Here is a 25,502-nt window from a genome sequence, read left to right as displayed (position 1 = left end):
AGCAGGTCGTCCTGGAAGCACCCTACTGGCCACCCAGACATGGTTCTCGGACCTCACGATCCTCGTGACAGCCCCCCCTGGCAAATTCCCCTGAGGAAGGACCTTCTTTCTCAGGGATGGGGCACCCATGACCAGACCTCTGGAATTTCCATGTCTGGCCCCTGGACGGGACGTGGAAGACCTAAGCGGTCTACCACCCACGGTGGTAGACACAATCACTCAGGCTAGGGCCCCCTCTACGAGGTGCCTGTATGCCTTTAAGTGGCGTCTGTTCGCTAAGTGGTGTTCTTCCCGACGGGAAGACCCCCAGAGATGCGCAGTCGGATCGGTGCTTTCCTTCCTGCAAGAGAGGTTGGAAGGGTGGCTGTCCCCTTCCACCATGAAGGTGTACGTTGCTGCTATAGCAGCACACCACGACACAGTGGGCGGTAAGTCCTTAAGGAAACATGACCTGATCATCAGGTTCCTGAGAGGTGCCAGGAGGCTGAACCCCTCTAGACCGCGCCTCGTTCCCTCATGGGACCTCTCTGTAGTTCCTCAGGGTCTACAGAGAACCACTTTTGAGCCTTTGAGTCAGCTGAGCTTAAGGCACTCTCCTTGAAGACTGCCCTCCTGACTGCGCTCCCTTCCATCAAGAAGGTAGGAGACCTGCAAGCGTTCTCTGTCAGCGAAACATGCCTGGAATTCGGTCCGGGCTACTCTCACGTGATCTTGAGACCCCAACCAGGCTATGTGCCCAAGGTTCCCACAACCTCTTTTAGGGACCAGGTGGTGAACCTGCGAGCGCTGCCCCAGGAGGAGGCAGTCCCAGCCCTGACGTTGCTGTGTCCGGTGTGCACTTTACGCATCTATTTGGATCCCATGCAGAGCTTTAGGATCTCTGAGCAGCTCTTTGTCTGCTTTGGTGCACAGCGGAAAGGAAGCGCTGTGTCCAAGCAGAGGATCGCCCACTGGCTCATTGACACCATTGCTATGGCATATCACGCACAGGATATGCCGCCCCCAGTAGGGCTATGAGCCCATTCTATCAGGGGTGTAGCGGCCTCCTGGGCCCTGGCCAGGGGTGCCTCCCTAACAGACATTTGCAGAGCAGCAGGCTGGGCAACACCAAACAACTTTGCAAGGTTCTACAACCTCCAGGTGGAACCAGTTTCATCCCAGGTAGTGGCACGCAATACAAGCGGATAAGCCCGGGATTGCCAACCAGGTGTATCACTTGCACATAGCGCCTTTCACCTCCTCTGAGTTGAAGAAGTGTGCCATTAATTCCCAGAAGTGTTCACAAACTATGTTCCCTGGTTGACTTCTTCCGAGCCCTGTGGCAGTTGATTTTTCTGAGAGACTCGCTGCCAGCCCAGTACACGTGCTAACTAAGAGCCCTGTTCTGGGGTAGGTGCTCCGCATGTGGCTCCGCATGTGATAATCCCCCTTGTTTTTAGGGAGTGGAAAAAAGATGGGGAAAAGAGGCCACGACTGGGTTAGCCTGTCTCTATCTTTTGGGTGGTTGACTTGTCCCCAAAGGGCCATTCGACGCTCATAACTATGTTGGGGGAGGTTACGTGTTGGCCTGAGGCACACAGTTGTCTGCCCGTCACACACCGCCAGTTCACGTAACACAGTTCAGCCAGTTGTGGCATTTTGTATAGGGACCCCTAGTGTCACTACATCGACACAACGTCAAGTGAGTGACAGATAGGGAATGTCATGGTTACTTGGATAACCTCCGTTCCCTGATGGAGGGAACGAGACATTGTGTCCCTCCTGCCACAACGCTGAACTACCCGCTGAAATAGCCGGACCTTGTCTCGGCTCCTCAGCATAAAACCTGAATGAGTGGTTGCATACCAGCTCGTTTTATACCCGTATGTCCGGGAGAGTGGCATGTAAATACCACTCGCCAATTTTCATTGGCCTTTTATCAAAGACCAGAGGTGTCTCGGGCTCCCAAAAGTGACCCCTAGTGTCACTACATCGACACATGTCTTGTTCCCTCCATCAGGGAACGGAGGTTACGCAAGTAACCAGGACGTTTCATGGTAAGTTTCATTTTGGGCCTTGGCAGGGACTGGAATCCTAATACATTTAATGATTCTGGGTCAGTAACAATTATTTTAGAACTTTTCTCGAAGCACTTCATTACTTTTCCAAACTATATACAAAATAGTAAACCAACACTGTAACAATTCCCAGATAAAGCTGGACATGTTGAAAGTAATTACTTATTTTAAGTGAAGAACCACTTCGTACAAATCAGTGAGTGAAGTTTTAGACCAATTTAAACCAAATTCAAACTCATGTGAATCTTTTTGACCAATTTATTAAAAAAAAAAACTTGCTTTGACTGGCTCATCTTGGCTCATTTGTCTGCACTATTCAAATTGTATGTTTAGTATTCTGTCTACATCGATGGGAGAATGCAGATGTTGAAAAACTGTCAACAGAGCTGAATGCCATGAGAATAATTAGGTTCCCCTTACTGTATGTATATATATATATATATATATACTGTATATAAATAAACTGCATATACAGTTTAATGAAACTGGTTCTGAATAAAAACAAGCTCTTGATTCCCAAGCCTAGATCCTAACCCAGCAGTACAACACTCTGTATTGATAAAAGTTAGATCACAGTCTCCCCTTTCCAAGCGTTGGCTTTGCTGAAAATCTCTGCCCCGTCCAGGCAGTAATGAGAGGCTGGTTGAAGCTTATCTGAGGCACACTGTTAAAATGGCAGAACTGTAAGATCTCAACACCAGTGTTTTACAGCTCTGAGGAAGTTGAGAGCCAAGCAGAGAGCTCTGTCCAAACATGGATGGTAGCTTGCATTTTCACAAATGGTGGCTCTGTTTAGATGGAGTGGACTGTACTGACAACCCTCTGATCGCCTTGTAAACGTGCTCTTCGCAGGCCCTACTCACTGGATTGGTCATTGACACATCTGTCTCCTCGTTATGCTCTCGTTTTATAGGACAGTAAAGGAAGCTGGAATCTTTTTTCTAAGAGTGAGGGAACAGAAGTATTGAGAGGAGTCACAATCTTCCTGGTTTTAGTTTTTGAAAAAACCTGAATTGACATACTGAATAAAAAAGTAATCTAAAGTAATCTAAATGATTAGATTACTTTAACTAATAACAATGATAATGCATTACACCCAACACTGCCTTCTGTGCAGCACATGTTTTTGTTCCTAAAAGATATGTCTTATTAGATATTACAAAATAAAAAACTCACCATTTTTAAAGATGGGGAAACATTTTAGATTTATTTTATCACAATATCACAATTAAGTGAACGTAAGGATGAATTAAGTAATTTTACTACTTTGGTTTGAGCAGTTCTTAACATTTGATGTACTTAACCACTGATGCCATGCATTCAGTTCTACATTTGTTTTTGTTTTTTTGGGGTGGGGGGGTGTTGTGGTCCCACTTTATATTAACTGTCTTTAACTACTATGCACTAACAGTAAATGAAATACAATACAATATATGCATTGTATGATCAATTTTTCAATGATTATTTAATTGAAAAAGTAATCACATTACTAATTACTTTACTTTTAAGTTGTTGTTTTTTTAACACTTTTACACTCAACAAATCCACATTAATTGAAAATTCAAAACAATGTCTGTATTTGCTCCATATGCTGTAGGGTCAGGGTTTAGTATAAGGGTTGGGGTTAGTTTAACAGTGTAACTACAGATGTAATTAAAAGCAGGTACTTTAAATTTAAGTACAATGATACAACTCATATGTACATAATGAGTACATTATATCAAATGCTTTAACACATAGTAAAATACACCTAATATAAAGTGGGTCCAATGTTACTTTAATTGGTAATCAATTTATAGATTTTGCCTATATCCTCATCATCACTTCCCATGCTCTTTAACTTGTGTAATATCCCTCAAACTAACAAAAGTCAGTTTCTTAATTTCATTTTTATCTTTCAAAAAGTGACATAATTTCAGGTCGGGAAACCACACCACAAACAACAGTAAGAATCAGCAGTGGATTTTATGAATTATGTGATGTTTTGCACTATCAGTGGGTTTGTCTCACACTAAAGCATTCTATATTTTTTGGTATAATTACTGAACTGGTAACATAATATAAACATTTTGAAATGTCAACTTTAAAAGATGGTTAAATATGTATATTAAAATATCAAAACTAACAAGTTGACATCCTCATGCAAGCTAGTTCTCAATCCTACATAGAGCAATAGCTAACTTTAGTTATTTATTCCCAATCTGTTTTGGATCTATCCTGTTCATTTTCTACCACTGTGTGAATAATCAATTTATAATGAATAAAGTTGAAATGCCTGATCTTATACAGAACATATTTTTGAAAGTCTGGCAAAGTACTGTTTACTTCAGGTGCGTTGAGAAAAAATAAATTAAAAAAATGAATGAATGAATGAATGAATGAATGAATAAATAAATAAAATCACAAAAAGGAAAAAGATATAGCAAAAACACATTTTTATAGTTGCATGTGTAAAGATGTCTATGCAAGATGTCCTGTTCATTGCAGCAATCATGTTCATTATTTTTAAGTTCAAAAGTTCAAAAGATACAACATAACAGGAATGACTTACCAATTTTACTTAATAATGCAATGACTTAATAATGTCCAATTAATCAACTGAGGCTATAAGGACACAGTTGATGTTCAGTACATTCAGGTCTGTAGCACTATCATTCTGAAAGAAGATGCCTTGAGCATTTCTCCACAGATAAATCAGCATCTGCTCTTCAACAGAAGTTAAAAGATTTGCAGAGTGAAATCGCAGTCCTCTCACAAAGACAGTACAGATTTGATGAGGTCTCAGGCAAAGTCAATTGCTCCCTGTGGTAAAAGGGTGCAAAGCTATCAGTCCATAGCCTTTGAACCTCTAGTAGTCCAAGTCATCTTCTGACTACTATTTCATGACACCAGACCCCAAAGCCCTGTAAGATGTGGACCAAAGCCTGCTCTAAATCACCCACCAGACCCTGCACCTATCACTATACACACTACACAGAACTGACAGGGGCCTGAGCCCCCCAGGACTAGAGAAGAGAGAAACACCAGTCTTCAAAAAGGAAGCCCAATTGGAATGGGAGGCAGATGGCTCTGCGTTCAGCATCCCTGTGCGTTAGTAACCTGAGGAGTCGTGACCTTCATACTAGAGCCGTGAGCCATACTAGAGCCCAGCACCTGCAGAATGATATGCTCACAGAAAGCTGTGATAGTGCAGGATGGATCATGGTTGGGGGGATGAGAAACAGGCTTGCAGAGGCATTACACGACTCTTTTCTTCCTTCCAAATGGAATTTTGAGCTATGCTGCACATCACTGAGATGAAATGTAATTATCTTTATAAATGTGTTTCAACCGATCCAAGGGGACCATAGAAACATTTTGCTCAATCAATAGAAATCTTTGAAAACATTTGTCTTTTAAGATATGAATTTGAATTAAGGGTATTGCTTGTGAATCTTGTGTCACCCAGGAGAATGGATAGCTCAACTAAAAATTAAAATTCTGTCATCATGTCCTGGCCCTCATGTTGTTCCAAACCCATATGACCTTTTTTCCCCCTGTGGAACACAGTTTTGAGGAATATTCTGGTCGCTCTTTCCAATTTAATGAAAGTCAATGGGGACTGGGTGTGTCAAGCTCCAAAATGATAATAAAGCACCATAAAAGTATCATAAAAGCAGTCTATATGACTCGTATGCTATACCCCAAGTCTTCTGCAATCGTACTATAGCTTTGTGTGAAATTTTAGTCCTTATTCACTGAAAATCTTTGCCTTTGCCAAAGCTCTGTAATGGTCTACAAAAGTTGTGCAAACTTCAAAAATGGTGTGTCAATGCCATTTGATGCCAAATGCCACTGGTTTTTGCATGTCTCTATATCTAATGTCTAACGGCTTGTTAGATTAGGAAATAAAGCTGAGGGGAAGATTATCAGTCAATAACAACTTAAATTTCAGTCTGTGCCTCACACAAAAGCCATAGTATGGTTTCATAGGACTGCTAATTTAGGTCCAGTCTCTCTTCACTTCCATTATATTCTTCAAAAATCCACCTTTTGTGTCCACAGTCATATGAGTTTAGAACAAGTTATTGCCCAGTTAGTTGCCGTTTTTAAGCAAACTATTCTTTAAGCATTGGCATGAGAGTCTCACCTGCTTGGTTGGTAGTAATGGTAACTGCAGCATATTGGCGGAGCGCTGGCGCCTGGGAGGACACTCTGTTTTGTGCCTCAATCTCAAAGGTGTAGTTGGTGTGCGCCAGGAGGTCCGCCACGGTTACTGTGGTGTTTGTGAGGCCAGATGCACGGGGCAAAAATCGCACGGCCCCTCGGCATGGCTCGCACTGCCTGGGACCAGGCCAGCACCGCTTACACACCACGTTAAATGTCACGTCTTTCCTGCCTCCGGTGTCAGCTGGCCAGTTCCAGTCCAGAATCACTGACGTCTCATTAATGACAGAGATCACGTTGCGTGGGGCAGATGGCGGTCCTTATGAAAGGAGACAGATGACACAATATTTAAACATCAGCCCATCAAGCCATAAAAATAACATTCAACACAATTAAAATCTATTTGAGAAGTACTGAAATACATGCAACACTGACACTGTGAACCAATAATATATATAAGATATATTAATATAATAAGATATATTTATTTTAAAGGCATAGTTCACCATTCACTTTCATTGTATGGAAAAAAGACGTTTTTACAATTACAATTTTTAAACACAACAAATTTTTCATTTTTAGATGAACTATTCCTTTAAAGGAATGCTCCGGGTTCAATACAGGTTATGCTTTATCTGCAGCATTTGTGACATTATGTTGATTAACACAGAACATATTTTCGACTTTTGTTTTTCTTCTTTTTTTCACATTTGACCTGTAAACTTGTCTAAATGTTCCTTTTGAGATGAGACTACTTTGCACAGACAAAGTTAATAGGCGAGTCTATTGCAATAGTCTTATGTTAACATGTAAACATTCAAGTCTTGTGGCTACAAGAACAAAAACAAAAACAGTGTGTATATTAATGTTTATTACAGTACCTGGCACCATGTACAGTTGTGCTCAAAAGTCAAAAAATTCGGGGATCTCTTGATACCAAGCCAAGGTCAGGTAGACCAAGAAAGATTTCAGCCACAACTGCCAGAAGAATTGTTCGGGATACAAAGAAAAACCCACAGGTAACCCCAGGAGAAATACAGGCTGCTCTGGAAAAAGATGGTGTGGTTGTTTCAAGGAGCACAATACTTGTTGACCCCTCACCAAACATAGCCATTATGGTTGTGACCATAAAGCTCTATTTTGGTCTTGTCACTCCAAATTACAGTGTGCCAGAAGCTGTGAGGCATGTCAAGGTATTGTCAGGCATATTGTAACTGGGCTTTTTTGCGGCATTGGCTTCTTTCTGGTAACTTGACCATGCAGCTAATTTTTGTTCAAGTATCGTCGTATTGTGCTCCTTGAAACAATCTTTTTCCAGAGCAGCCTGTATTTCTCCTGAGGTTACCTGTGGGTTTTTCTTTGTATCCCGAACAATTCTTCTGGCAGTTGTGGCTGAAATCTTCCTTGGTCTACCTGACCTTGGCTTGGTATCAAGAGATCCCCGAATTTTCCACTTCTTAATAAGTGATTGAACAGTACTGACTGGCATTTTCAAGGATTTGGATATCTTTTTATACCATTTTCCATCTTTATAAAGTTCCATTACCTTGTTACGCAGGTCTTTTGACAGTTCTTTTCTGCTCCCCATGGCTCAGTATCTAGCCTGCTCAGTGCATCCACGTGAGAGCTAACAAACTCATTTACTATTTATACAGAGACACTAGGTGCTATAGGTGTGGGAAATTAACCTTTAATTGACATTTAAACCTGTGTGCGTCACCTTGTGTGTCTGTAACAAGGCCAGACATTCAAGGGTATGAAAACTTTTGATCAGGGCCATTTGGGTGATTTCTGTTATCATTATGATTTAAAAAGGAGCCAAACAACTATGTGATAATAAATGGCTTCATATGATCACTATCCTTAAATAAAAGACAGTTTTTTTGCATGATCAGCCATATTTTCAAAATCAATGCCAAAATTTCACATTTCTGCCAGGGTATGCAGACTTTTGAGCACAACTGTATTTCCATTGTGAGTGCTTTACTGTAACCATTATTTTTGGCTTTTATTACAAATTGAGGAATAATGCTGTGGTAATCAAGATTATCCCACAAATCCTGTTAATAGACCATATAGTAACTTGTATTGAAACTGGAACATTACTTTCGAAAATATGGGTTTTATCTTCAAAGTCATAAGATATGGATGGATAGGGAATTTAGACAGACATGTCCTTCCTTTTATTAAAATGTTTGCAAAGTATTACTTTGGAGTTTGGAAATGTGTCCTCACTGGATAGTTATATTAACTTTAAAAGATTGTCTCGAAAAAATGGGAATGAAGTGCAGCCAGTGGGTGCTGATTGGAATTGCAGGCCTGCACAGCAAGCTGTTATTTGAAAAAGTGACAGACTTCTCCGTGCACACGACACTGAAATATCAGATTAGAATAAGGAGATGGACAATAGTTCATAGCCAGACCTCAAAAGTAGTATTACATTGTATATATTTTCTGAATATTTTGAGAATTTAATATCAGACCAGTGGCTATAATTACACAAACCGAAATTGCTCTTAGATCTGCCTTAATGATGGTGGTGAGAGAAGAAATTGAGGGAGCAATGTTGACTCTTTGATTTGACATGAATTCACACACTGGAGCCTTGAAAAGTTTCCTGTCTTTCGAACCATCATTTTGACAGACATTTTGTCAGCGAGAGAGAGAGAGAGATAGGATTTGGTACTACATTGCAAGGAATAGAACATTACACAAAGGAATCTCGCCCATAAACACACTCCGGAACATTCCTGAGCACTCCCTGTTACTTTCCCTTGATTCTGACATGATAAATCATACGTTTAGCGTCAAGTACAGGTTTCACCACACTTAAAGCTTTTTTAAAAGAAGGGACCACAATCCTTAGAGGAATAGTTCATGAAAATGTAGTCATCATGCACCCTCATGTTGTTCCAAGCTCGTATGACTGTCGTACTTCCATGATGCAGAAAAGGAGATCTTATGAATAAAGTTGTGTAGTGATTTATACTGCCTTGCTCCTAAAAGAGACAAATGTATCATAAAAGGGGTGCATACGACTCTCTATTTTCCAAATAATGCAAGCCATACGATATTATCGGTTTTGTGTGTGTAACAAAGTCAAACAAATGTAAGTAGTTTCACTAAAAATCTTCAACTCCACCATAGCTCATCTGCGGACATATTTTTCTAAATTGATCCATCTCGATCAGTCATATGACATGCGAGAACCAATGTTGTTTGCCATCAATACCGTCAAACTTGTCGCAATTATCTCAAAGCACCATTTCTGAATTGAATACAAATGACATTTGAGAGCTCTGTGGGAGGTGAAGATGATCAAATTAATAATAATGGCTTACATTTTGGCCAATAAAAATTAAAATGATATGAAAAAGAGCAGCTTGGACATTCTGGCCAACTAATTTGAATATAATTGTGTTTAACCTTTAAATGCATGGGTGTTTCGCCAAACATTATAATATACCTCGGGTCTCTAGCGACCTGGCACATACATTTTCAAGACAAATATAAAATAATAGAATAGAATATGTTCTATATATTTATTTGTATGTTTTATTTTTCAAATATCAAACAGATGATGCAACAAATATTGAACAGGATTCATTACTTCCACAAAGAAATTTTATATGACTGAACTGGCTGTCAAACACATATTGAGCTGCATACAGCATAACACATAAGATACACACAAGTGTTTTCTCAGGCGCTTTTTGAGTCTAAATAGATGCAGAACTTAATTTCAGTAGTACACTCAAATGACAATACCCATATCATACTGGTCATGTGTTACACTTGCTATTGTTTACTTCCACGTTGCTTCTCCATCAAATAACAATGTCAAATGTAAATCAAGTCAATCACTGAAACATCAGCAGCACCTTGAGTAACAAATAGCATGTATAAAATTCATGTGTGTACGCATTTGGGATACTGATAATTCACTGTTGTCAAACAGAAAATCAACATGATATAGTAATTTGTATGAATATAGTACTCATTTGTCTTGTAACAAACAAAGAAACAGATGTCTTATGATAGGAAACAAATAATAAATAATCATAAACATATGATTTATTGACGAAAAAAAAAAAAAGAGACACTATTACGTACTGTATCTCTGGTCTTTAATGACCCTATATACTTTTGGTAATTAAGGAGAGCACTGCATGAAAAGGCAGATTTCCAGGATAAAAACTCCTGTGACATTTAAGGTTTACAGCCTGTGTGTGGTAATTTCCCGACCAAGCGTGCGGAGTCACATAAACATCCGGACACTTGTGGTGTACTGAGATTTTCAAGTATAGCATATTCTTGACCACACACACTGGAGGTGTCTGGAGATTTCCAGGTTTACCACCTAGCTGACATCCTATTTTTGTTGTGTGTAAAGAAATACACTTTATATATATATATATATATATATATATATATATGGAATTTTAAACCACTCGCTTGACCAATACACATTAATCATGATCACAATACCAAACCGTTTTATTTAAAATATTTTGTTTAGGCCTACTACTCTTAAGTTCAAGCTCCTCATTAAGTTTAACTAAATACTTCACATATATTCTGAATTCATGAAATGTGCTTTATTTAAAGATAACTCAATTCGGTGAATTGATTTAAAGATCACAGAATATAAAGATTACACAACCTGAATTGTGAACTTGTCTTTCATACAGATTATACAGTAGGCCTAATTGCTGTTTTTAAAATTGTTTTATTTTTTCACCCATATGTATTATACAGTAAAATGTTTGTAAAATGTTGTAAATGTTTAAAACTATACTTATGAAACAATTACTGTTTGTGTAATGTTGTTAATACATTTTCTTTATGCATACATATTCAAGGGAATTATTTTATATTTATTATAATGACAAGTTATGTAATTTGCTTGGTATATATAATGGTTATGAAGTTGCATAATTAGATGTTTTGTATACTTTTAATATGCTTAATGAAATCACTGTATTCCTGTCCTTAATGATGTAAAGTGAACATACAGTACATTAAATACTCACCTTACTATTACACTTTACTGAAATATGTCATTTTAAAATGCCATATTACAGCATATGAGGGATGTGGGACAGATGTGTGGGCATTTTCTGACTTTTCTATAATTCGTGCACAAGGATTTGTGTGCTAGTGTGAGTGAGTGCTCGCATGTGTTTCAGCTGGTGTGCGGAAATGTTCGGATGTGCTTCGGCAGGTGCTCAGAAGTGTTTAGATGTGTTTTAACTGGTGCACAGGAGTGTTCGGGTTGACGATCCGCATGCAAAAGTGGTCCGTTCCCGGAGGTGCACGGTAAGTGTAAATCTTTCTTTTCATGCAGTGGTTATAATTATTATTATTTTTTTATTATTATTATTTTTATGTTTTATTTTTATTTATTTATTTTTATTGCAATTTTGCCTTTTTTTTTACACTATTCAGAACAGAAAAGTTGAGGAATACTAAAAAGGTGTGGGCACAACTGCCAGAACAAAAAATGGATGAGGTACAGGGGGTGGAATGAGGTCCTGGGTCACTAATAACCCGAGGTATGCATTAAAGGGTTACTTGAAGAAAGAAACTAATACAGCTTCAGAACAACATGAGGGTGAGTAAATGATGATACATTTTAATTTTTGTATGGACTACCCTTTTAACTTTTATAAAGTATAGTGGATTTTCTATTTTACATCATATCCTTGATCTTTCCTTTATAAAATAATGCGTACCATAAAAAAGGAGGTTTTCAGTGTCAGTACAGATAAAAGAATGCATTAATGTGACTCAGTCTCCAATGGCAGAGGCATAAACCAAGCTCTTTTTTATAGGATGGAAGGAAAAGTAGTTTAATGTCACCGAGTAACATCTTTGCCAGAGAAAGGCCTCCTTTGATCCTGACATATAATAGAAATCACAGTGAGCCAGGTAATGTTAATAGACTGGCTCGCCTGTTAGCGGGAGGATGTGAGGTGAGCCAGAGTAAGCCATCCATAACACAGACAGCTGAGTCTGACAAGCGGCCCACGGAAGTGTGACTACTGCCTTCCTTATTACTGCAAATCGAACAGCCACCACCACAACAAGAGCTTGACTCAAGATGGCGCCGACTATGGCTGCTGCGTTGCGAGCTCCGACACAACATAGTAATGTTTTGTTTGTTTTGTTCACAATTCTTATGTTTTTTGTCTTGGATGTTGTCTGCCTTATTGTCTATGACAGACAAACACTTTTGGACATTGGTTCAGCAATCTCACACCGTAAACCGGACTTCACATTCCTCAATGCCGACCCGCTGTTTACAAACACACAAGCGGAGCCCTTTGTCTGGGCAGCATGGCCGCGGAAACGCAGGAGGAAAAGGGGAAACAGAGCCAGCGTTCTCATCAGAGTAAGACGCCGCGCAAATCGACCCCCGCTACCCACTATTCTACTGGCAAATGTTCAGTCTCTGGATAACAAGCTCTGCGAGCTGAAAGCGCGGATCTCTTTCCAACGAGATACAAGGGACTGCTGCATTATCTGCCTAACAGAAACTTGGATGTCTGTGGAGATTCCAGACTCAGCCACTGAACCTGCGGGGTTCTCCGTGCACCAAGCGGACAGAGCGAAAGACCTCTCAGGTAAAAGCAGAGGTGGTGGTGTATGTTTTATGATCAACAAATCCTGGTGTGATCAGAGGAACGTACATTCTATCAAGTCTTTTTGCTCTCCTGATCTGGAATTTCTTATGCTTTTGTGTCGAGCATTCTGGCTACCGAGGGAATTCACAGCGGTCATTATCACTGCTGTGTACATCCCCCCACAAGCCGACACAGACCGGGCACTCAAGGAACTGTATGGGATTATAAGTGAGCAGGAAACCGCGCACCCTGAGGCCACGTTCATTGTGACCGGGGACTTTAATAAAGCCAGTTTAAAATCAGTCGCACCAAAATATCACCAGCACATTAGTTTCAACACACGAGGGGACCGGGTTTTGGACCATTGCTACTCTCCGTTCCGGGATGGCTACAAATCCCTCCCCCGCCCACCATTTGGCAAATCGGACCACTCTTCCATTCTGCTTCTGCCCGCTTACAGGCAGAAACTGAAACAGGATGCACCCACCCTCAGTACAATCCAGTGCTGGTCGGACCAATCAGATTCTACGCCACAAGACTGTTTTGATCACACGGACTGGGAGATGTTCCGGTCCGCCTCTGATGACGACATCGAGCTTTACGCTGATAGCGTAATGTGTTTCATCAGAACGTGCGTAGAGGACGTTGTTCCGACCAGAACTGTATGAATCTATCTGAATCAGAAACCTTGGATCAATAGTGATGTTCGTGCGGCACTTAATGTGCGGACCTCCGCTTTTAATTCCGGGAACGCGGAGGAGCATAAACAAGCCAGTTATGCCCTCCGAAAAACTATCAGAACCGCAAAACGCCAGTACAGGAGCAAGATTGAAGGACAGTTTAACACCACCAACTCTAGAAGCATGTGGCAGGGAATTAACATCATCACGGACTTTAAAGGGAATAAAAACTCCGCCATGAACACTGCTGCCTCTCTACCGGATGAGCTAAATACTTTTTATGCTCGTTTCGAGGGAAATAACACCGCCCTCGCGGAGAGAGCTCTCGCGGCTGAAGCTACAGAGGTTAGTTCACTCTCCGTCTCTGTAGCGGATGTAACCCGATCCTTCCGACGGGTGAATATCCGCAAAGCCGCTGGCCCAGACGGCATTCCGGGCCGTGTCATCAGAGCGTGCGCGAACCAGCTGGCTGGTGTTTTTACGGACATTTTCAACCTTTCCCTCTCTTTGTCTGTAGTCCCCACATGCTTTAAAACATCCACCATTGTGCCTGTTCCAAAACAATCAAAAATAACTTGTTTAAATGACTGGCGTCCTGTTGCTTTGACCCCCATCATCAGCAAATGTTTTGAGAGACTAATCAGAGATTACATCTGCTCTGTATTGCCACTCTCTCTTGACCCGCTGCAGTTTGCTTACTGCAACAACCGCTCCACTGATGATGCCATTGCATCTACAATACACACTGCTCTCTCTCCCACCTGGAAAAAAAGAACACTTATGTTAGAATGCTGTTTGTAGACTACAGCTCAGCATTCAACACCATAGTGCCCTCCAAGCTAGATGAGAAACTCCGGGCTCTGGGCTTAAACAGCTCGCTGTGCAGCTGGATCCTGGACTTCCTGTCAAGCAGACACCAAGTGGTTAGAATAGGCAGCAACATCTCCTCATCACTGACCCTCAACACTGGAGCCCCACAGGGCTGTGTTCTCAGCCCACTACTGTATTCCTTGTACACACATGACTGTGTGGCAACACATAGCTCCAATGCCATCATTAAGTTTGCTGATGACACGACGGTGGTAGGTCTGATCACTGACAATGATGAAACAGCCTACAGAGAGGAGGTACACACTCTGACACAATGGTGTCAGGAGCACAACCTCTCCCTCAACGTCAGTAAGACAAAGGAGCTTGTGGTGGACTTCAGAAGAAAAGACAGAGAACACAGTCCCATCACCATCAATGGAGTACCGGTGGAGAGAGCAGCTTCAAGTTCCTGGGTGTCCACATCACTGAGGAACTCACATGGTCCATCCACACTGAAGTCGTTGTGAAGAAGACTCATCAGCACCTCTTCTTCCTGAGACAGCTGAGGAAGTTTGGAATGAACCGCCACATCCTCACACGGTTCTACGCCTGCACTGTGGAGAGCATCCTGACTGGCTGCATCTCCGCCTGGTACGGCAATAGCACCGCCCACAACCGCAAAGCACTGCAAAGGGTGGTGCGAACTGCCAGACACATCATCGGAGGTGAGCTTCCCTCCCTCCAGGAAATACATACAAGGCGGTGTGTGAAAAAAGCTCGGAGGATCATCAGAGACTCCAGCCACCCGAGCCATGGGCTGTTCTCACTGCTACCATCAGGTAGGCGGTATCACAGCATCAGGACCCGCACCAGCCGACTCCATGACAGCTTCTTCCCCCAAGCAATCAGACTTTTGAACTCTTGATCTCCCACGATCAAAATACATCAGCACTGCACTTTATTACCCTTACTCTTATATCTCACACCAGACTGTCATAAATTATATTATTATTATTATATTATGTTCTCTCTTAACAACTGACTATCAACTGACAGTCTGAAAGTCTATACAGTACAATACTGTACATTCTATATATATATATATATACTTTTTTTATATATTTCTATTTTTTATTTTTATTGAATAATGTGTATCTATATAGTGCGTATTGTATACTGTACAGTGTATGTTATTATTTGTATATTGTTGAGTGTAATTATGTGTATATCAGATGTTTAAATTGTGCTGTGTTAATTTGATGTTATTGTAAATTGGTATATGTCTATTCACTGTCACGACTGCTATGTTGATCGGAACTGCACCCAAGAATTTCACACACCATTGCACTTGTGTATATGGCTGTGTGACAATAAAGTGATTTGATTTTGATTGATTTTGAAGACACAACCTATGGCCATGAAATCCAGTCTGTGACATACAGGAAATGTTTGCATAAGGCAGGTATCCTCAAAGTGTGGCCAGTCGTTACAATCCAGACATTTTGAGAACTAACTTGCAATATGTCTGTACTACAAGTGAACAACACGTTGCCACAAGTCTGAGTGCTCCTATTATAGAGAACGAAACCTATCTACTCTGCAAAAAACACTGCACTTGTATACACTGACATCAAGTGATGTGACAAATGCAAAAAACTAGACGTGTGTTCCCATTATTATCAACAAAGTTGCCTACACTCCAAGTGCTTATAATGCAAGCGATTTCGTCATGCTGTGCCACCTCACCCACTTGCAATGGGTGTAAAATAAAGCAATCAGCCACTCAAGTCTGTGTGTATAAGTGACTTTATTATGGTAACCTGTGTTTACATTTACATACATTTATGCATTTGGCAGATGCTTTTATCCAAAGCGACTTACAGTGTACTTATTACAGGGACAATACCCCCGGAGCAACCTGGAGTTAAGTGCCTTGCTCAAGGACACAACTGTGGTGGCTGTGGGGATTGAACCAGTACCAGTTATGTGCTTTAGCCCACTACGCCACCACCAAAACTGTGTTCTTAGGCATGGCGCAAAGCAGGAGCCTAAACCCTAGTTAACAGTGGTAAAATCTCTTTTGGCGGATTGGTTTTATAAAACGGCAGCAACAAAAATATTATCATAAATGGTCACATTTGTTGCAATATAGAGTAAATAATAATCTGTAAAAAAATAAAAAATCTTCTGCCAAGTAATTTAGTTCATTATCCTAACTGTAGGTTGATTTTTGGTTGCCAAACAATGTCACAACTTGCCGCATTAACAGAGTACATGCAGTCACATGTGTGGGTTTTATAGAAGAGGTCTGCTACTAGACCCTGTTGGGTTTTGGACTGGGTTTGGGTCAGTTCAAGTTTTTGATTATGATTATTATTAAACATATTTTTATAGTCTATTTTAATATAATATAGGCTACATTTATTTAATATATATATATATATTATTTTTATTTAAACAACTTGTAATTGAACTGTGTATGTTTAGTTTTACTTTTCTTTACAAATGTTGTCTACAATGTTTAAATAAAATACTGCCTATTGCAAAAATATTACTTGCTTGGAGAGGAAAATATAAAGAGAGTGATTGCCATCATATTCTGTATATTGCAAACATTGTCATCACTGATTGGTGCGATCAGGGCAAATTCAAACTGTGTGTGTTTCATTTAGCAGTAAAGATTTGAGAAAGCAATGTCCAAATGTCCAAAGAATAGCTTGGAAGCAAAACAGGACAATTTAACAGAAAATGGTCTGATTCCTAAACTGTTGCATACATTTGTGTATAAATAATGCTAAATTACATTAAATTTAAGTTACATGTTAAATTCATATTGGCCACATTATGGAAAATAAAATGGGTCTTTTAAGGACAGACCAGCACTTATGACTGTTATGATGAATGAGAAACAAAGCAGACATTTTAGCTTACTGCAAATTTCCAGTAAAACCAAATTAGAAATCACCACAATTATCAGGTAATTTTATCTACTGGCCCTTGGTCAGCCCACATTTTCTAAAAGTGGCCCCTGAACTACATATTGTGAGTATCTCTGGCATTGAGTTTGATAAGCAGCACAATTATATAACATGTCTGCTGTTGCCATTTTCCTCACGTCAGACTCTGTAGAATATCGGCTTTATGAGGTCATAAAGAGGTGACAGGCAGGAATAAACAAGCCCATTTATACGTACTAAAAACAGGCATAAATATGTATGACTTTGAAACATTCAACAGTGATTAAATGCCAACCTTTTCTGACACAACATATAATGCAACATAAACTGTAAATTTTCCAAAGCAATAATTCATGCAACAACTGAGCGTATAACACAACCATGACCTGAATTATATGGAACTATCTTGCACGCAAAACAAATATGTTGCAATCTCTATGAAAAACATCTCTGAAGAACTCAAAATGACCTTCTGAAATTATTGTAGATAATATCGTGCATCATCTTCCTTTAATTGCAGTTCCGCTCTCAGGGCTGCACTTAAAGCGTATCTGTTCCATTGCTTGCATCCGAGCAGATTCTATCAAGATAAATGCAGAAACTCCAGGGCTATGACAGTATGAAGTGCAGAAATTAAAGTCATACACGCTGTTCAAGTGTTTTCCCTCGGACTGTGCCCATCAAAGTCTTAAACTAACATTGGTAATAAGTGCTTAAGTGGAAATGAATACTCAATATTGCTTTTGACAGCCAAAATAAAATGCAACTTGCATGAGCATGCCTATGATCTAATGTGCTGACTACTTTGCATGTCATGTAAGATACACCCTATTAAACTTGGCCACAGAATTCAATAAGGCTCTTGGTGGATTTATGTGATATGAATCAGCACTGATAGCAATACCATGATTTATGAATAATGTGTTTTGGAATGCTTGGCAGTCGCTGCATGCATCTGTCTACCATCTGCGTGCTTCTCCAATAAAGAGAATGGGTTAGTTTGTTCCGCCGTTCAAACCCGATGAGGCCCATTGGTTGAAAGGGTTAAAAATAAGCAAACACAGGCTATTCTTAGCGGGATCCTTAAAGGGAGCTGAGGGGGGATCAGAAGCTTTGTCAGAATGAGCCAACACAAATTCATCAATCCTTGAGCAAACATCATCTCTCAAAAAACTCAGGCTCTTCTGAGGGCAGCGCTATCAGTGAAAGTGCTGTGCTTGAAGTAGTCTAAATAACTGTAAAACAACACAAGGATAATTTCAAAGTGCCTTTTTAGTTGTTTGCGGACCTACACTTAAAGGTGGAGTGTGTTACATAATTGCAATAATGATCACTCTTGTCAAGCAAGTTATAAATGAGGCCTGAAAGGATAAGTCAGCATTTTCGACAATGTTATATCTTAAATAATTTCAGTGTCGAATTGTCGTTTGATCTCAAGGTACGCAACATGACACTAATGATGAAATCAAGTCTTATCAAATCTTATTATTCACTGCAAAACAAGTTCTTAATTTGTCTTTTTTTTACCTGTTTTTCCAATACAAATATCTAAAAATCCGTTAAAACATGGTACACTTATTTGCAGAGCTAGGTGGGTTACCCAAATAAACCGTTTGCAATTGTGTTCAGTGCCACAAGTGATGCAGAAGTTACACAGTTTACCTTCAAGATGCATACAAGCATAAACCCTCAAGAAAATGTGCTGTGACTTTTGTACTATAGGTTAGATATTTGAAGCATGGCATGGAACACATACGTGTACAGGCCACTGAGGCGGGGTCCTCTTCCGCACGGAAGTAGTTCTTCTCACAGCCACAGTGCACTGAGCCTTCCTGGTGCGTGTAGCTGTGCGGGGGACACTTGGAGCACTTGACGTTCCCAGAGGAAGCCTTATAGAAGCCAGGCCGGCAGGCTGTAGAGACAACAAGAGGAGGGAAGATAAATTAGGACACTGGGAGACTCGAGCCAACAGGGCCATTCATTACCCCATTACTATGCTGCCACTTTTAATGGACCAAATCATTTCACATGACCATATGCATCGGCAGACACAATGGAAAGACATTTAATCATCTGCACTGACTTAAACTAATAACTGTACCAACAGCAGGTGTGTGTATGCTTGGCCAAACACACATGTGAGCCGAATGCAGAGTGAGGTATACTCATTTCAGGAAGAGGCCCATAAAAAAAGTTAAAAAAAAAATAAAATAAAAAATGTCTCAAAATTTGCTTGAAAAGTCAGCATTTAAAACTAAAACTCAAACATTTCTCATCAACTTCTTCCACAACGAAATTGTCTGATCTATGATGTCCACAATAATTGTATAGCTCTAGACTGGCTGCTCTATAATGGTCTCATTTGTTTCTATTCAATTTTTTCCTAAAGAATTGCAAGATAAACATCTGGGACAAAATACTGTAGATACTTAACATTTTCCTCAGGGAGGAGAATATTTGGGGGGCTAAAGGCAAACTATGTGATAAAACATTTAAAAATAAGTCTCCTTTAATGTCACCCTCAGTGAATGTTGCATGAATTATGCAAACACACCTCTTAAAATGGAAAAAATATCTCTGCTATTAAATTGTGCTCATCAGCTTTTCCGCCCCTATTCATGAGGATCCCATCCCGTTACCCATAATTAAGGGGGAAAAATCACAAGGAGCTGGCTAATTACTGGGATCTGTATTCTGTTCCCCTCTTATTGCAGGTTCAATACTTGATACAGTTGGTGATCCAAAACTTCAGCAAGATCTTCTTGGAATCAGTTGAATTATGTTCACAGCATGAAAACTGAGCTTTTTTAATTATTACTGTTATTATAATTTTTTATTATTTTAGAAGCTGTAAGGTCAGGTTCTGCTTCCCTGAGAATACAGTGGAAGACCCTCTTACCGCTTAATAAAGGTCCTCTTGGGTTGAAGGCAGTTTCCAGAATATCAGTTATATTGGTTATTGTTTCTCCTGAGAGGTTCTCTTATATATAATGTGAGCAGTAGATGGCATGAAGAGTCTGTGATGCATTACAATTCAGGTTAAAATGCATCACACACTTCTCCTCTGAGCAAAACAAGCCTGATGAAGTGGCTGTAAATAGCTCATGTTACAGAAAATGTAATCTGACACACTGTTTCCTCTGCAAATCCGAAAACACAAAGTCCCAAATGTGATAAACACACACTTGAGATGTCTTTCTGAAGGACCAGTAAGGTTGAGACATAAGACATATGTATGAGACATAAAAGTGTTCTCCATTTAAATTCATTTAACCTTTTAAAGCCTGCTGGCACCTAAAGTTGAGGAAGTCTCAACCAATCTTTTTCCTTCTGTTAATATTTCTGAGTCATTACCGATGTTTTATAATCAGTTGGTATACAAGTAAAAATGCACTCAGAAGTTTTTTGTGTATGTTGTGCTGGTCACATGGCAGTCGTCCTGGACTTACACCGACACCTAGCGGCATGGATACAGTTACTGATGTCATTGTAGAAATTCACTGTTTATAGTCATGACGGAGTTGAAGTGTCCAATAACAAGGCAGTTACTGAGATAAAGCGAGTAGTAATAGCTGGTCATGTGATCCTAACATAGAGGCCTGCAATCCAACCCGAGCCTATCGGGTTTCGGCCTGGGTTTGTGTCAGTTTGTTTTATGCATGACTTCGGGTTCAGGTTAGGTTTGTAACTAATAAAACAATAACTCAGCCTACCAAACCTGTTTTGGGCACACACTCTTACTCACAGACATGCGCGAATGGATGAGTCACTGGCGTGGGGTGAGAGGAGCTGAGCGGGCATTTCCAATTCATCAAAGCCGATTGACTGCACCACAGAGCAAGCATTGGGAGTGGCTGAGAGAGTCAAAGAGTTGAGAAAGTTTATTCAGATTAGGTTCCAAAACCAGCCATCAGCCAATCACTATGACCTGAAAGCTGTGACATCTGTCATAAGCGCTTCAAAATTTGATGATAATGCTGAAGTTTCTGCTGGATTCAGTGTTTTAATCACATGATTATGTTTAATTCAGACTTTAAACAGATTTCAAATGACAATTGCACACATTCATTGAGGCAATACTGTGGCAAAAGTGTAATAAATCAAACTTGATTACTAGAGTCTCTTTCTCAGGAGAACAATCTGAAAAGCAGGTAACTTAAACAAAAGTCTCCATTTGCTTTCCTTTTAATCTCATTGCTGTCTAGGAGAAAAATATGAGATATTAAAAAGATCTCATCTGTGATTTTTCTGTCTTTTACGAAGGTTTCTTTCTCAGGGCTTTGGTTTTACTCAGCCGCCCCACCATTAAACATTGTCAAGATAACAAAAGAAAGGATCGACAAAGTAATAAGATCATCTCTCATATCCTGATTAAGAGGCACTCCTGGGAGAGCATGTGAGAGTTCTTGTTAAGACCAAGTGTGCATGGAGTGTGTACTGGAAGGCCTGGATGAGAAATAACCTACGTGTCCCTCTGTAGCTGTCTCACTCCCTTCTTGAGCCTGTTAGACCGGGAGTGAGCCCCAATGTCTCCTCACAGCACATGTGTAATCAATAACAGCCCCTGAGCTCGCACACACAAAAAGCTTCCACCTTAACATGTCCTGTTACACACACAAACTTATACATCACACAGTCTATGGCCTTGGATGGCAGTCCTCACAACATCTGAGCATTTGTGTAATGTGGAGGAAGAACAGGCCAAGCTTTGGGTAATGTCATTCATAGCTTTTCACTGTCATACATATGAGGGTTTGGAGAGATGAGGCTGTGATGTTGTACAGAGCCATTGGCCTTGCCAGCTTCCATTAAAGAGGTGTTAAGAACAAGCACTCACATGATGGAAAGTGGAGCACCTTTCTTTCCGTCAGCACCTGCTTCACTGACCCAAATGGCTTTTCTTGTGCAATTTATATCTTTTATTTTTTGGCCTGTTTAATTTACTTATATTCATAAGTAAGGCTTATCGCATATCAAGAACATTAAGGGAATCAGGTTTGCTGTTTTATGACTGGTTCCCATAGGAAAGTTCACAAATGAGATCTCTAATACCTTAATTGTTATAACAGGAATTACATTAAATTGAGAGAGAATGGAGACTTTTGTCTACTGCTTCTCTACTTGTTTTCTAACAAGACACTAGCAATATTGCACATTTCATCTAGAGTAGAGGTAGTCCGCTATATCGGTTTTACCCATTAATCGGTGCCGATAGTTGCTTTTTGGAACTATCGTTATCGGCAAAAATCTAGGCCGATAGTTGCTGATAGTTTTTTTTATCATATTGTAATTTCAAAATAAGAGTCCCTGTTGTGTTTCGGATTTTGGTTGAATAATAAACTGCATCTGTGGTTTTATTCATTTAGGACTCTTTGTCTGTGCCCATCATAGTAAGGAAAGAATAAGAATTTTTTTTGCCATTCTATGAATCAATTTTAAAAACTATTGGCCGATTAATCAGTTATCGACCTTTTCCACTACCTTAGTTATCGGTATCTGCAAAATCCACTATTTGTCGACCTCTAAGCTAGAGTATCAGAAATATAAATTTTTTTGCCAAGAAACCAAAGCCCGTAATCAAAATGCAAGAGATTTAAATATGAACTCAAATATTTCCATAAAATTATTTTAAGGTCAAATTATCGATACAATGCCATATAATATGTACTGCATAGTTGAAGTCAGAAGTTTACATACACTTAGGTTGAAGTCATTAAAACTAATTTTTTAACCACTCCACAGATTTCATATCAGCAAACTATAGTTTTGTCAAGTCGTTTAGGACATCTACTTTGTGCATGACATGAGTAATTTTTCCAACAACTGTTTACAGACAGATTGTTTGTTTGATTGATTATTTTAATTGACTATATCACAGTTCCAGTGAGTCAGAAGTTTACATATACTAAGTTAACTGTGCCTTTAAGCAGCTTGGAAAATTCCAGAAAATTATGTCAGGCCATTAGGCAATTGGCCAATTAGCTTCTGATAGGCTAATTGGAGTCAATTGGAGGTGTACCTGTGGATGTATTTTAAGGCCTACCTTCAAACTCAGTGCCTCTTTGCTTGACATCATGGGAAAATCAAAAGAAATCAGCCAAGACCTCAGAAAAAAAAAACTGTGGACCTCCACAAGTCTGGTTCATTCTTGGGAGCAATTTCCAAATGCCTGAATGTACCACGTTCATCTGTACAAACAATAGTACGCAAGTATAAACACCATGGGTCCACGCAGTCATCATACCCCTCAGGAAGGAGATGCATTCTGTCTCCTAGAGATTAATGTAGTTTGGTGTGAAAAATGCAAATCAATCACAGAACAACAGCAAAGGACCTTGTGAAGATGCTGGAGGAACACGCAGACAAGTATCTATATCCACAGTAAAATTAGTCCTATATCAACATAACCTGAAGGCTGCTCACCAAGGAAGAAGCCACCGCTCGAAAAACCGCCTTAAAAAAACCAGACTACAGTTTGCAAGTGCACATGGGGACAAAGATCTTACTTTTTGGAGAAATGTCCTCTGGACTGATGAAACAAAAATGTAACTGTTTGGCCATAATGACCATCGTTATGTTTGGAGGAAAAAGGGTGAGGCTTGCAAGCCGAAGAACAACATCCCAACCGTGAAGCATGGGGGTGGCAGCATCATGTTGTGGTGGTGCTTTGCTGCAGGAAGGACTGCTGCAATTCACGAAATAGATGGCATCATGAGGAAGGAAAATGATGTGGCTATATTGAAGCAACATCTCAAGACATCAGCCAGGAAGTTAAAGCTCGGTCACAAATGGGTCTTCCAGATAGACAATGACCCCAAGTATACCTCCAAAGTTGTGGTGAAATGGCTTGAGGACAGCAAAGTCAAGGTATTGGAATGGCCATCATAAAGCCCTGACCTCAATCCAAAAGAAAATTTGTGGGCAGAACTGAAAAAGCATGTGCGATCAAAGAGGCCTAGAAACCTGACACAGTTACACCAGTTCTATCTGGAGGAATGGGCCAAAATTCCAGCAACTTGTGGAAGGCTACCCAAAATGTTTGACCCAAGTTAAACAATTTAAAGGCAATGCTATCAGATACTGACAAAGTGTATGTAAACTTCTGACCTACTGAGAATGTGATTAAAGAAATAAAAGCTGAAATAAATAATTTCACATTCTTCAAATAAAGCAGTGATCCTTACTGACCTAAGACAGGGAATGTTTTCTACAATTAAATATCAGGAATTGTGAAAAACTAAGTTTAAATGTATTTGGCTAAAATGTTTGTAAACTTCTGATTTCAACTACAGTATATACAGTATATACAACACTATAAAAGTAAATAACACTTTACAACTTAACATTAATTAATGCACAAGGCATCATATATTATTACATATATTAACTAACAATGAACACCTTTTTACAGCAATTATTAATCTTGGTTCATTTTTCATTTATAAATTAATAATTTCATTGTTCATTCATGTTAGTACATACTGTTTTAACTAATACAAACTTTTATTGTTAAAGTTATTATATGTAGGAATTAACATTTGCTTGTTCATCTAGGCCTGTCAATCATATCCCAAGGATATATAAGCAGCTGCTACCCTCACACTTGGGATTTTTTCGGCAACCCTCCACCTCCACATCTTCACCTTTTCATTTAATATTGCCTATACCAATTACTATACAAATTGTCTTTCTATTTCTTGCTTTAGTCAGAAAGTCCAGGGGGATCTCAGGGTCCATTTCCCTTAATGCACTCCACAAATATTTGAACCAGTGAACTTGTGAAAACCAAGATTAATAAATGCTGTGAAAATATTGTCCATTGTTAATTAATTTTAACTAATGTAGTTAATGATTACAACCTTATTGTTAAGTGCCGTGTTTCCCCTACAAGCATTCTGAAGTGTTACCTATCTATATTTTCTTTTTAAAAATGTGTATACAGTTTTTTAACAAAGGTTTTGATTTAATAATTCTAAAAATGTCAAGTGGTGTGAACAGTGGTGTAACTACAGGCAGTGCAGAGTGTACAGCCGAACTGGGGCCCGGAATGAAAGGGGGGCCCGCGATGGCTGCTCGAAAAGGAACGATGAAAACAACAATGATCGATGCCCTGATGGTGAAAACAACAAAATATATAATTATTTTAGAAAATTGTCAAAATCTGGAATGATTCCCAAATCAATTTGTCTCAATAACTGAATACCATCATCTGTAATATGTAAACCA

The 25,502-nt window shown here is 39.6% G+C and overlaps 1 protein-coding gene across 2 annotated transcripts in view; it reads right to left on the bottom strand.

The window, feature by feature from the left end:
• The window catches only part of LOC127447750 (ephrin type-A receptor 3-like), a 168,225-nt gene that overhangs the window by 62,936 nt on the left and 79,787 nt on the right, over positions 1–25,502 (bottom strand). For both annotated transcript variants that reach the window (XM_051709793.1, XM_051709792.1), the window contains exons 4-5: positions 19,033–19,188; positions 6,187–6,522 (exon numbers count right to left, since the gene is read on the bottom strand). In XM_051709793.1, coding sequence (XP_051565753.1) covers positions 6,187–6,522; positions 19,033–19,188 — 492 coding nt within the window. The remainder of the gene's footprint in view (positions 1–6,186; positions 6,523–19,032; positions 19,189–25,502) is intronic.

This window comes from Myxocyprinus asiaticus, chromosome 11 (genome assembly GCF_019703515.2).
Source record: "Myxocyprinus asiaticus isolate MX2 ecotype Aquarium Trade chromosome 11, UBuf_Myxa_2, whole genome shotgun sequence".
NCBI classification, from domain to species: Eukaryota; Metazoa; Chordata; class Actinopteri; order Cypriniformes; family Catostomidae; genus Myxocyprinus; species Myxocyprinus asiaticus.
Note: the sequence above shows the minus strand (reverse complement) of the source record. Positions and strands in the feature narration are given on the sequence as shown.